Source organism: Rattus norvegicus, chromosome 11 (assembly GCF_021556685.1).
Source record: "Rattus norvegicus strain SHRSP/BbbUtx chromosome 11, alternate assembly SHRSP_T2T, whole genome shotgun sequence".
NCBI classification, from domain to species: Eukaryota; Metazoa; Chordata; class Mammalia; order Rodentia; family Muridae; genus Rattus; species Rattus norvegicus.
This window is the reverse complement of record NC_141544.1, coordinates 70,552,505-70,564,910: the sequence shown is the minus strand read 5'-3', so window position 1 is coordinate 70,564,910 and position 12,406 is coordinate 70,552,505. Positions and strand designations below refer to the sequence as shown.

General features: G+C 42.2%; 2 protein-coding genes and 1 non-coding gene across 14 annotated transcripts in view; 1 reads left to right on the top strand and 2 right to left on the bottom strand.

Moving 5' to 3' along the window:
* Qtrt2 (queuine tRNA-ribosyltransferase accessory subunit 2) overlaps positions 1-7,569 on the bottom strand; it is a 30,760-nt gene extending 23,191 nt beyond the window's left edge. For 3 of the 5 annotated variants that reach the window (XR_015632714.1, XM_087575964.1, XM_087575962.1), the window contains exons 1-2: positions 7,480-7,569; positions 7,247-7,372 (exon numbers count right to left, since the gene is read on the bottom strand). The gene's annotated coding sequence lies outside the window, so the exon portion shown is untranslated. The remainder of the gene's footprint in view (positions 1-7,246; positions 7,373-7,479) is intronic. The other 2 variants (XM_087575965.1, XM_087575963.1) reach the window with 1 other exon arrangement.
* Snora84 (small nucleolar RNA, H/ACA box 84) lies at positions 4,396-4,529 on the bottom strand. The gene has a single exon (XR_015633840.1). It is a non-coding gene; the product is annotated as a small nucleolar RNA SNORA84 (small nucleolar RNA).
* Positions 7,570-7,803: 234 nt separating the features above from the next.
* Ccdc191 (coiled-coil domain containing 191) overlaps positions 7,804-12,406 on the top strand; it is a 70,586-nt gene continuing 65,983 nt past the window's right edge. For 7 of the 8 annotated variants that reach the window (XR_015632676.1, XR_015632675.1, XM_087575834.1 and 4 more), the window contains exons 1-2: positions 7,804-7,954; positions 10,075-10,113. Coding sequence is in view for 4 of the 8 variants with exons in the window: in XM_087575834.1 (XP_087431960.1) it covers positions 7,865-7,954; positions 10,075-10,113 (129 nt within the window). In the remaining 4 variants the exon portion in view is untranslated. The remainder of the gene's footprint in view (positions 7,955-10,074; positions 10,114-12,406) is intronic. The other variant, NM_001427765.1, reaches the window with a different exon arrangement.

Sequence of the window (12,406 nt, the reverse complement as noted above, 5' to 3'; positions counted from 1 at the left end):
AGCGTCTTTCAAATCTAAGACTGAATACCATACCCGGTCTGGAGGCAAAGAGCTCAGGAGGTTGTAGGGATTTGGCACTGTGGGGTGAATGTCCTGTACCCTCCTATTTACCTCCCTTAAGTCTTGAACTGGTCTACAATCATTTGTGCTAGGCTTCTTGACTGGTAGCAAGGGGGTATTCCAGGGAGACTGGCATTTTATCAAGACGCCTTGTTCAAGGAGGCACTGGATATGTGGTCAGATCCCTTCCGGTGCCTCCTTACTCATGGGGTATTGGCGGATTGCTACTGGGGAAGACGTGGCCTTGAGCTCGATGACCACAGGAGGGCGCTGGGTTGCTAGCCCTATCCCAGCCGTCTCTGCCACCCCCCTGAGATTTGCTGCACCCAGTCCTGTATTTAGTTGATATTTTCTTTGGGTTGTTTAAACAACCTATGTTCATCTTCTAGACGCATGGTTAGAGTCATAATAATCTTGTCCTGGATCACTTTAGGACCATGGGGCATGAAGGTGATAATGGCCCCCATCTTTGTTAATAGATCGCTCCCCAGAAGGGGGGCCAGACACTCGGGGATGACTCAGAATGAGTGGGTTACCCGTCCCACTCCTAAGTCAACAGTTCTTCGGATAGTCCATGAATATTGCTAATGTACAGTAGCCCCTACGACCCAAGACTTTCTTTAAAATTGGTCCAGAGGAATTGAGTAATGCCGAGTGCTGGGCTCCTGTGTCTACCAGGAACTCAACTGGCTTCCCCTCCACCTTAAGCGTTACTCTAGGCTCGGGGAGAGGCACCGAGCCCCGTCCCTGCTAGTCATCATCTTTTGGAGTGAGGACCTTCTTCGGCGGTACTTTTTTCTTGGGGTATTCTCTGGCCCAGTGCCCAGTTTCTTTACAATAAGCACATTGGTCTTTACCCAGAGGAATGTGGTTGCCCAGGCTCCCTAACTTTCTGGCCCTATATCTAGGAAACTCTTTCTCCCTCTCTCTGTCTCCTACCACTGCAGCCAAGATCCGTGTCAGATTTCTCTCTTGTCTTTTTTCTCTCTTATTCTCTCTTTCTTCTTTTCTCTCTAACTAAATCTCGGAGGTCTAGGTATCAGATGTCCTGGGCCAACAGCCCTCTTCCTGGAAAGTTTTAGAGGTTTATGTTCCCATGGCTTTGTAAAACCTTAGGGGCTTTTCTTTTATTCTTTCAGCTGCATGTCTATTAACTCTGGTTCACAGCTTTCTTGGGTATCAGGATTGGGACAAAGGAAAAAAAAAAAAACAAAATAAAAAAACAAAATAAAACAAAAACCCAGAAAGCAAGATTTTTTTCCCAAAGTCCCAAAGCAAAATGATAATACTAGTCACTTTGAAATATAGTCTCTGTGTGTATCTGTGAGTGTGTGTGTGTGCACACACACATAGAAGCTGAGGAAAACAAAGCAAATGAAAGGACTAAAACAAGTTAATTGTGAAAAACTGGCACACAAGGTCACTTAGCCTTGAAAACATGCACAGGGAAGGTCCTAACACTTAGTGCACGTGTCATTAACAGCATTTCTCCAACCTGAGTGAATATTAAGCAATATAGGTCTTTTCCCCTCCAAATAAAAATTCAATAAGAGATTCCAAGACATCATAATGGATACTCATCAAATCCTTCACAGCATAAAATAACGTATTACCTGCAAAATGGGATTATATATATTCTAGTTTACTTCCATATAGATGAGAAACTACAGGAGCAGATAAATGATCTATGAGTGATTTCTTAATGGGAAAGACAAAATTTTTAAGAAAAAAAATATAGATATTCTTTCTTATTTCTACAGATACACCAACAGGGTTTGAAAAACAACAGAAAACATTATTTGTAGGATGTTAAATAATTAGTACTTCATGTGAAAAGTTATGAGCTTTTAAAATGCACTACAGAGTTTGATAAGCCAGCATGGCTGACCAATAATATAATGTCATTGGAGGGTTAGCGAGATGGCTCAGTGGGTAAAGTGGCTTGCTGTCAAATTGTCAACCTAAGTTTGACCCCCCTCATAAAAGGGAAGAACTGACTCTGCAAAGTTGTACTTTGACCTCCACATATATATAGCACAGGGCCTAGACACATACACTTCATACAAACTTGCACTTTTTAAAATTTAAATGTCAGTGGACAAATCAGCATCTTATAAATACTACATTATGTCACTCCATCAAGCATCCTTAGGAATTCTTGCCAAGTGGACCAGGTTGAGGTTTGGTGTGCATGTCTCCTATGAGTGCTCACTCCCATGGATGCGTATGGCAGAGGCACACGTGTCCCCTGGCTCCTGAGGACCTACCCATGTCAGCACCCTAGTGGTGACTTAGAGGTGCTTAAGAGCCATGCTGGGTATCACTTTACGCAATGAATCATTCCCTCAGCTACTCCTTGAGTTTTATTAGTAGATGATTTATTACAGTTATGTGACAAACTAACGGTAGCACCTATATTCTAAAGCATTACTATGGAGGCTTGGTAACACCAGAGAACAGCTACCTACAGTTTTGATTTATAACCCTCTTTGCCAGAGAAACTGTCATAAAACCTATGTACATATAAGTACAATAATTCATTATGAGCAAATCATAAAGAAATTTAAGACATGAGTATGGTTCACATTTAATTTTACCATTTATTAAAGATGAAGGGACTGAGGAGACGGCTCAATGGTTAAAGCCCTTGTATCGCTTTGGATCCAAAACCCATGTGGGCATGACAGCCTGCCTACAATTCCAGCCTCATTAGTCAGAGAAAGGTACTCCCAGTCAGTTGGCTGGAGAGACCAGCTACACTGCTCAGCTCTAGGTTTGATTGAGAGACCCCGCCTCAAGGAATATGGTAGAAAGATGGAGACGGATTTCTGACATCAGCCTCAGGCCTCCACATCTATGTGCACACATAAACGGAAAAAGGTTAAAGCAGATTTGCATACTAACGAATGTGCTTGTTTATTTCATGTAAAGAATATTGACTTAATATTTGATATCAGGAAGATATAAATACCTTGACTAAAATTTTTAGAGTTGATTAATATTTTGATTTTTATAATCATCAAAACGTTTCCTATGAGGGTAGAAAACCGTGTGTAGAATAAGATTACAATTCACAAGATACAGCAGTCTTGAACCTAAGCTGCAGTGTTTGGGACAGCATTTGTTGGAGTCACGGGGCATGAAGGAAACAATGTTCCACCATGCAGTACAGGTGAGTGTTGCCAGACACACCGTGGATTAGTCGTTTTACGTTTACACTTGTTATATACTTAGAACTCTTTTACTGTTGCAAAATTTTTAGATGACCCTTCACCTTCATCTGGGCAAACCCATATTGGGATGAGATTCAGTTAATAACACTAGGCCCTTGAAGACACAGCCACCGGTTCTGAGTGCAGAGGTTATTTTTGGTATGATACAGTTCTTTAGTCAGGACGGTTAATTCCCCAGAACTTTAAAGGTCAGATTTAAAACCCTCAGCTTAGGATATCGAATCCTCTCTGTGAGCTGGAGGGAGATGCTCATACTGTCAGGCTTGGGGCTGTGTACCCATTCTGCTGTTTGGGGTTTTGAAAGTTTCACCCAGATTATGGCTAATTCAAATTGTTGAACAAGATCTTACAAAAACTGGAAAATGATTTCAAAAGGGAATTGCATATTGTTATTGATTCTATTTTGTGATGATGGCACAAACGTTTAGAAATGCAAACAAACCAGTTGTGATGGTAAATACCACAGACCCAGATGCAGGAGGGAGGGCACTGATGATGTGGCTCACCTAGGTTCCAAAGTGAGAGCCTGTCTCAAGACATAAAAAAGAAAAAGGACAGCACTAGAAAATACACCTAAAATGTATTTTCTTACTCTGTGTGTGTGTGTGTGTGTGTGTGTGTGTGTGTGTGTGTGTGTACATGCAAATGTATGCTACGCTTAGAGTTTAGAGGACAGCTTGTAGGACTCAGTTCCTCCTACTGGGTAGGGCCTCAGAAAGCAAACACTGGTCACAAGGCTTTGTGGTAAGCACCTTTACCCACTGAATCATCTTACTGGCTCTGCAAAATGTGCCTTAGCTAGAAATCAACATTTAAAGACATAAAACCTTTTTTTCAGAGCTTGAAGAACCAATATTTCCTATCCTCAATTATGTGTGCTCAATGTCAGATGTTTTCTTTTTCTTTTGGTTCTTTTTTTCGGAGACCGAACCCAGGGCCTTGCGCTTCCTAGGCAAGCGCTCTACCACTGAGCTAAATCCCCAACCCCTGTCAGATGTTTTCTAATTGTAACCTATGCACATAGAAGTTTTTATTATGAATACATGTATACAATATAGACACGAATGTAGACTCATGTGAGTAGTTGTTTTTTTTTTTTAAATAATGTGCCAATGACCGGGCTATGGCAGCTTCTGAGAAGAAACAGCTCCCATGCATAAATCAAAGGATTTCTCTTGCCCATTGTTATCCACTAGAAAGCTGTACTCACACAACAGCCTCCAGCAACCACAGGGCGTCTTTAAAACTTAATTTGGAAGTGATGTAATTACTGACCCAAGCAAGGTTCAAGACACAGACAGACATCTCCACAGCATCAAATGGTTTCATCTGCTTTTATCACCATGCCTGCCCCCTACACTTAGTCTCTTATATTGCTAGTCTTGTCCTTTTCAATTCACTTATACAGGTTAAGTATTTAGGGGTCCTAAGGACAACTCCCTGCCCTAACACTGCTAATGCCAATCTGCCCTCATCTGTTAGCAAACAAAGAATTTTTAAATGTGCTTGAATGGATTATCTTTATGGATAGATGTCCCAAATTTGGTAACTAAATGCAGCAAGCTTGAGATGATCACATTTGGGGCGGGGGGAGGGGAGGACCTATAGATATATGTAAACATTAGACATCCATGTCTCCTCCCACCCTCCCCACACAGAGTTAACAAGTATATACATATAGAAAGACACTACGAGGAACTTCCAAACAATACCATCCACCAAGCTGACTCAGAAATGATGGATGTCACAATGTTTTAAATATCTTAAATTTCTAACCCTAATTGGTAGGGAAGAAAGAGATACACTAACAACACTAAACTTTATCAGGCACATGGGTTAAGAGTTTGGAAATAGCCGTCAAGGGGATGGATGACAGAATGTACAATATCCAAACCTGTTAGAAGGAAATACAGAAGAAATTTGAAGAAAACTCCAATTATCCAATGAAGGTTTAAAAAAATAAGTAAGAAGAGAGAAAAGAAACCAATGAAGCACATCAAAAATAAAAATCGCAGGTCTGGGGAATTGGCTCAGTGGTTAAAACAACCTGCTATTTGTGCAGAGGAAGCAGGTCTGGTCCCTAGTAACCACATGCCAGTTTACAATCATCTGTAGTTGCAGTTCTAGAAGATCGGGTTTCCTATTCTCATTTGAGGGCATCACGCATACCTGTGGTACACATATACACATGAAGACAAAAATACTCATACACAGAAAAGCAAATCTTTCAGAAACAAAGAAAAGACGGAAGCAAGAGTCCAACAGAGAATGCTGGTACCCATCTTTCATCCCACAACCTGGGAGGCAGAGGCAGGCAAATCTCTGTAAGTCTGAGGCCAGCCTGACTGGAGAGTGTGCTTCGGGACAGACAGGGACCGAATTTTGCAGAGCCAGTAAGATGATCCAGTGGGTAAAAGTGCTTACCACAAAGCCTTGTGACCAGTGTTTGCTACAGAATGAGACACCATCACTACCACCACCCCTCACCCCCGCCCCCTGCAGCCAAAAAAAAAAAAAAAAAAAAAGGCTAATCTTATCCACTGAAAGGACTAAAAATCATAGTAGCTGCATTTATTGGGTACTTACTGTTATTGATACATCGTAGACATTACCCCTCACAACAAATACAACATAGACCCTATTCACTTGTATTTTATAAATTAGCAAAGTGAAGCTAATAAAGTCACAGTGGTGGTATGAATAAGAATGGCCCCCATAGGCTCATGTATTTGAGCTTAGTCACCAGGGAGTAGTACTATTTGAAAGGATTAGAAGGATAAGAGACACCGGACTTGGGGTAGGGGATTTAGCTCAGTGGTAGAGCGCTTGCCTAGGAAGGGCAAGGCCCTGGGTTCGGTCCCCAGCTCTGAAAAAAAGAACCAAAAAAAAAAAAAAAAGAGAGAGAGAGAGACACAGGACTTGAGGAAATGTGTCACTGGGAGTAGGCTTCCAGGTTCCAAAAGTACATGGCAAACCTCTTTGTGCCTATGGATAAAGATGGAGTTCTGAGCTACAGGTCCAGTGTCTGCCTGCATGCCAACATGCTTCCTGCTCTGATGATAATGAACTAAACCTCTAAAACTGTAAGCCAGCCCTCAATTAAATGTTTTCTTTTAGAACAGTTGCTTTGGTCATGGTGTGTGTCTTCACAGCAACAGAACAGTGATTAAGACAGTCACCAGTAGTATCTGGTGGGGCTGGTACTGAAACTATAGAAGTCTAGTTTTAGAGACTATGTTATAGGCTAGTGGCTTAGAAGAGACTGAAATTTGCCAAATGCAATGTTTCAATATTAACTGTGAGAGTTCCCATTTTGCAACAGTGTAATTGTTTTTCTCCCATCTCACTCCTCGGCCTCTAATCCATCTTCTCCAAATCGATAGCCTTTCTCCATACTCATCTAAACATTTATACACACTTGTTCTCCAAAAATGGATGCACACTGTATTATATGCACTTCTACACTCTACTTTTCATTCAGAAAAAAATTGGCACCCCTGCCAAAGAATAGCCATGAAACTAACTCTTCCAAAAGAGCTACCATCGAGACAGTGGAAGGTCTGAATGTAACACAGTTCATTCAGCCATGTACTTACTGGTCTACACTCAAGTTAGACGGTGGGTGCTAGGTCTACGGGGCACAGCTTTCCTTATATTTCCACCAGTTTAAAGTTTGTTTTAGATCCCCTGGCAGAATGTTTTACTCACATTGATTTTCAATCATTACAATACTCCCAAGGTTTAGGTATAATCCCATTTTGTCAGTAAGTAAACTGAATTGCCAACAAGTGGCCAGGTCCAAAACTCCAGTTCTGAATTTTTGCCCTGCCTTGAAAGTACACACACCTTCAGTGACAACATCCAGGCTTGGCTATTTAGGTTCAATTTTCCCTTAGTTCCACTGGCCATCCCAGGATTCCTAGACTTTACTGTCTTAAAGTTTCCCCAAGTACCTGCTAAATTCAGAAAAACTTGCAGCTGAGAAGCTTACGCTCCAGCAGAGGCCAGGAGAAAGGAGGTCCTTTCTTTTCTGAGAAGTGATCGGCAATCTCGCTAGGAGACTCTGAGCTGCCAGAAACCTAGACCAACAAGAAACCAAGTAATGACGAGGTGGGAACAAGACTGCAACGCAAACAAAAGAGTGGGCACCACTCACCCTCCCTCAGCATGGAAAATGAACACTCACCGGTAGATTACAAAACTCGGTACCTTCAGGTCCCCTAAACTCTTCGCAAGCGATAACACGTGTTCCGGCTCCCAGAACTCTTGGCCCACTAAACCAACGCCTCCGCCGCAGAGCCAATCAGGAAGTTCTGCATCATCACCAAGCGCCAGATATAGGCAAAGGCCCTGCTAAAGAAGCTCAGTGAACCCCCCCACCAATGCCATGGTAACAGCGCGAACTGCAAGCTGCCCGCGCTATGCCTCCTGGGAGGAGTAGTTCCGGGATGTCTGACCCCTGTTTAGCTATTAAGTGGCGGAACTACAACTCCCAGCATCACCTGAAAGCAGTCTGGGAGGAGACGCGGTTGTCACTGTTGTGGCCCAAGTCTAGGCCTGCGCCTGCAAAAATGCTGCTGGCGCCCCAGGGAGGGTTCGCCTCAAAGAAGAGGATGGAGCTGAGTCGCTGGAAACGGTTATCAAGGAAGCTGAATCTCAAGGTGATCCCGATCGGGAGCTTTGAGGAACACGGGCCGGCCCTAGGCGCCACACAGTCCCGAAGCCATCGGTTTCCCGCCCTGCGCTTCCTCACTCTTCCCCCGGGGGCATCCTTACCTGGCCTTGAGTATCCCAGAGCCAACACAACCCTAGGGAGCTTGGTTTGAGGAACCATGGGGTCTGTGTACTCACTACTGTGGTGGGCTGCATCCTGTAAGGATTATTTCCATCTATGGAGAGGTGTGAGGAGGGTGAGGAGAATTGGCCCCTTTCATCCTTACCTCTGCCACCAATTTTAGGAAACTTTCCGCACATTACTCCCTCTCCCCCTTCAAATCTCAGTTAAGGGGGGTTGCGAAAGGAAAAGAAATCATCACATGAAATTCTCTGCCGTTATCCCTTATATCTCTCTCTTCCAATTTTACAGTAGGAGGCTAAAATGGACTCAGAAGTCCAGGTGGTTGTATCTCAGTATTTTATCCATATGGTAATTAGTAAATTCTACCAACATTCAAAGATAGAGCCTCCCTGTATCACTCACTTCTTCTGTGTATTAGCTCCTAAAGGCACGGGAGGTGGGGTGGGGAGGGAGGGGGGGATAACAAAAACAAACCAAAAAAAAAAAAAAAGACGCCATTATAAATTTGGAACATAACAAAAGTTACAGTCATGCAAAGTTACAGTCACACCAAGTGTGCCTTCCAGAATACCTCTTTAGCTGTCACAAAAATAAATGCTTTAAATGGAAATTTAAATTGAAAAGGAGGGGGCTAGACTTTCAGCTGCAGAGCAGTTTCACCAGCTGCTCTCACCCCTCGGTTACACTTTCCTGTAAGAAGAAAAAAAAATCCTCCAGATACGTGGCTTTTGTGGGGGCCCCAGGTAATCATAAATATATAAATATAGCAACCGTGTGCACAGGGCACATTCCACTCATGCTCCAGATACTAGAGGGCACAGGCCAGAGCATTAAGAGAGTGGAAACTGAGGTTGCTCCGACTGCAAGGTATCGGTTGCATAATAGATGGGACCCAAAATAGCATATGAATATAGATTTGATGATGAAGGCAAAAAAAAAATTGGGACAACTTAGAACTACAAAAAGAGGGATTTCCCCCCCCCCCCCCCCGATAGTGCTCATTATTACTGTCTAGAGGGTAAAGAAAGTAAAACACAAGACCGCTTTGAAACTCAACTCTGTTTGAAGAGGATCAGCTCTTTCTTTGTTGCAGTGACAAAGTTATTCAGACAGAACAGCTGCATTAATTGTGTGTAAGGTGAGCTGAAGGTGAAGTGTTAGGGTTGGGAAGGAGAATACAATACTCTTTTCAGCAACTTTCTTGTGCCAATTAATAGGTCTGTTGTTCCATCGTTTTGTTTTGTTTTGTTTTTTTTAAAAGAAAATACCTGAATATTTTTGCAAAGCGAACACCCCTGTTTGCTCAGTGATTGCTAGAGTTCTGTAAGCTTCTGGACATCACAGGACAGAGAGGAGGCTCCTCGTGGTCTTCATTTCTCATTTCAGATTAATAGCTGACTGACCTGGCTACAGATCAATTAGTTTTGTTCATTTTGTGCTTGGTGCAACAGTAGAAGTTGAGTAATTTTGTTCCACACCATGACTTTTGTTTTCCCGGGCAGCATCTCAGGTGTAGGAAGGACAGGAAGGAACCCGGCTACTTCTACAAACAGGAAAGAAAGGAGCCTAATAGTCATTAAGCAGAAAAATGACAGGGAGAGGTGAATTAACCAGTGTTAGTATGGGTTTCATGAGGAGTAATAGTTCTATACACTTATATAGAAATACGTACTCCTATACTTTGACTCTTAGCCCTGCAGAACTAAAAAATAACGTGTTGATGCCTAGACTACAGAGCTATTGTGCTACAGTCTCAAGGTAGGTGTAGACAGGAGTAATAAGAATGTCACAGACAAGACTTCCTGTTTCTTCTACTGTGGTTTAATGTGCTTTTATTGCTAGTCAGTGCTGAACTTGCCAAGAAAAATTTTGGAGGAAAGAATGAAGGCTATATTTCCATATGCTGTAGTGAGAAGACGGCTTAAAAATGGTGATTTGATGAGGCCATTGCTGTGCATTAATATTTTGTATCTATTTTTACAGTCTTCATTTGAGCCTGATAATGTGGGGCACTGGATTAAGGTAAGGCATTTCTAAATTAGAAAGTGTGAGGGTCAGGCAGAGTTACAGATTTGTAATGTGCATACGGGTGAGTGCTGTTATTCCCATGTGAGATTGTTTGTCACCTCAGTTTTAGACTTTCTAACGTCTTTCATTATTCTGTTGCTTTTTGTGAGGTGGCTTAAGTATAAATGATGAGAAAACAAGTTAGTAGACATGTCTTTTCTCTGGCATGGGCATCCCATGAAGAAGCCAATGGAGTAAGAAATAGAGGCCTTGGGAGATAATGTTGCAGCCTTCTTCAGACACAAGGAAGACTGTTTTGTTGTTACTTTAACAAAGGGACCCATTGGCAAAAGCTACGTGGGTATCACAGAATTCTTTAATGTCAAGAACAATTAAAAAAATCGAGTAAAAGTTTTCATAAAGAGACATGGTTTCCATTACTGGGAGTATTGGGGTGAATGATAAATTTTATTTAATGTTCCACTAGTAGAGAGGAAGCTTGAGCAATCACTGAGACGGAGTCGGGTTAGATAACCCGTACAGAAACTGCTGTTATAATGGCTTCCTGACCTGTGATGTCTTCCAGTCCTGAGATGTTTATTTTTAATTCAGAAACCATTAGATTGCAAGTCCCTTAAAAACACTTCATGGGCATACCTCTGAGTGTCAACTTCGCAATTCATTGTAATCACTTTATTTGTGTAGCACATAGTTCAAATTCATGTAGTATTTTCCTGAGAGAATATTTTAATGGTAGTATTTTAGACACATGTATCTAAGTTGACGGGTCTTGTGGGCACCCAGACAGACAGACAGAAGTGAGCCTAGCTATAAAGCTTTTGGCTGTTTACTCACTTGCTCATTTGCTAAGTGCCTACTAAGCACAAGCTCAGGATGTTGGGTACCAGAGCTGAAATGAGACACAGGCCAGAGTTTACAGTCCAGTGGCGCGAAAATAACTGACTTAAAGCTGCTACAAGAATTGAAGTTAGAAGAGAAGTATATGGTAGGAGACACTAATCTATTTGGGGCTAGGGAAGACACCCTGACCACTGCAGAACCTTGTCTACAAGACAGCTAAGAGAGATCATATCATTAATACCAACCCCTGGAAGACCACTTAGCCTCCAGCAACCGTGGCTTGCATGCCACTGTCCAGAGTCTCAGTACTGAGGTCCTGCAGGCCTTAGTCACATCAGCTTACTACCTCTTTGAGATTTGATGAAAACTCAAGGATAAAATCCCATTTTCGTCTCACTTCTCTGCTTTTCCTCCTTCATGTAGCTGTCGGGCAACTGGACTTAGACTTTATCATTCCTCTAAATCTCCCATCCTACCCACAGATCTCCCACCTTGAAAAGATCAATACATTCTTACTTGACCCTGAAGTCCATCCTGATTGTAGAATGATTTCATTTTCTTATCTAATATCTGCATATGTGTGTATGTGTGTGTGTGTGTGTGTGTGTACACATGCATACATAGTGGACTCTTGACCTTTACACTTTCATTGTTCTCTCTTGTCCACAATTATTTTTGCTTAGTTTCTGTGTCTTATTCAATCAGCAGTACCATACACATAAAAAAAAAATCAATTTCAGTTTCCATTCCACAGAGACAGTTACTAGAAATGACCGTTTTGATCAAACTTATCATCTCTTGATAGCCATCAAACGTCTCCACTTTAATTTGATAGCCTCAGCATCTGTATTATAGACACCCTCTCCTCCATTACCTTTGTCCATTGGACTGTTCTCTCTTGCTACTTCTCTTACCTCTGTGTTCTCTGCTCTCTACCCCTCACCAGCCCAGATTTTACTCCATATTATATCTCAGCTCTGGGTATACCCTCAGTAGTTAGTGTTTCCTCCTCATACTTCCAGATCCACATGAGTGGCCCATCCTTTAAAAAATGGCTGTGGATTCCTCGGTGGAAGGATGGTGGCGATAAAGAAAGACCTCACTTTAGATCACAAAAGGAAGATTGCCAGTTGCATTGTGGATTTAGCTGAAGTAAATAACCATAAGTTTTAAGGTACAAAAAAAGGTAGATTAAACTGATCCCAGCTTGGGGATTATCACTACAAACGTGAAGGGATGGGGATTTGGAAGTAAGACAGTAGCAGACCATCCACATGAGTAGGAAGGAAGGGAGGGCACTCTTTCATGATCTTACAGGTGTGGAGGAGAATGGCTTGCAACAACTAAAAGAGTTGATTGGGTCCAGCTCCAGTGTTGTGGGAATAAGAGGAATGAAACATGGAGATGGTGGCTCACATGGAGAGTTGGTTATCAGGGTTTGGGTTGA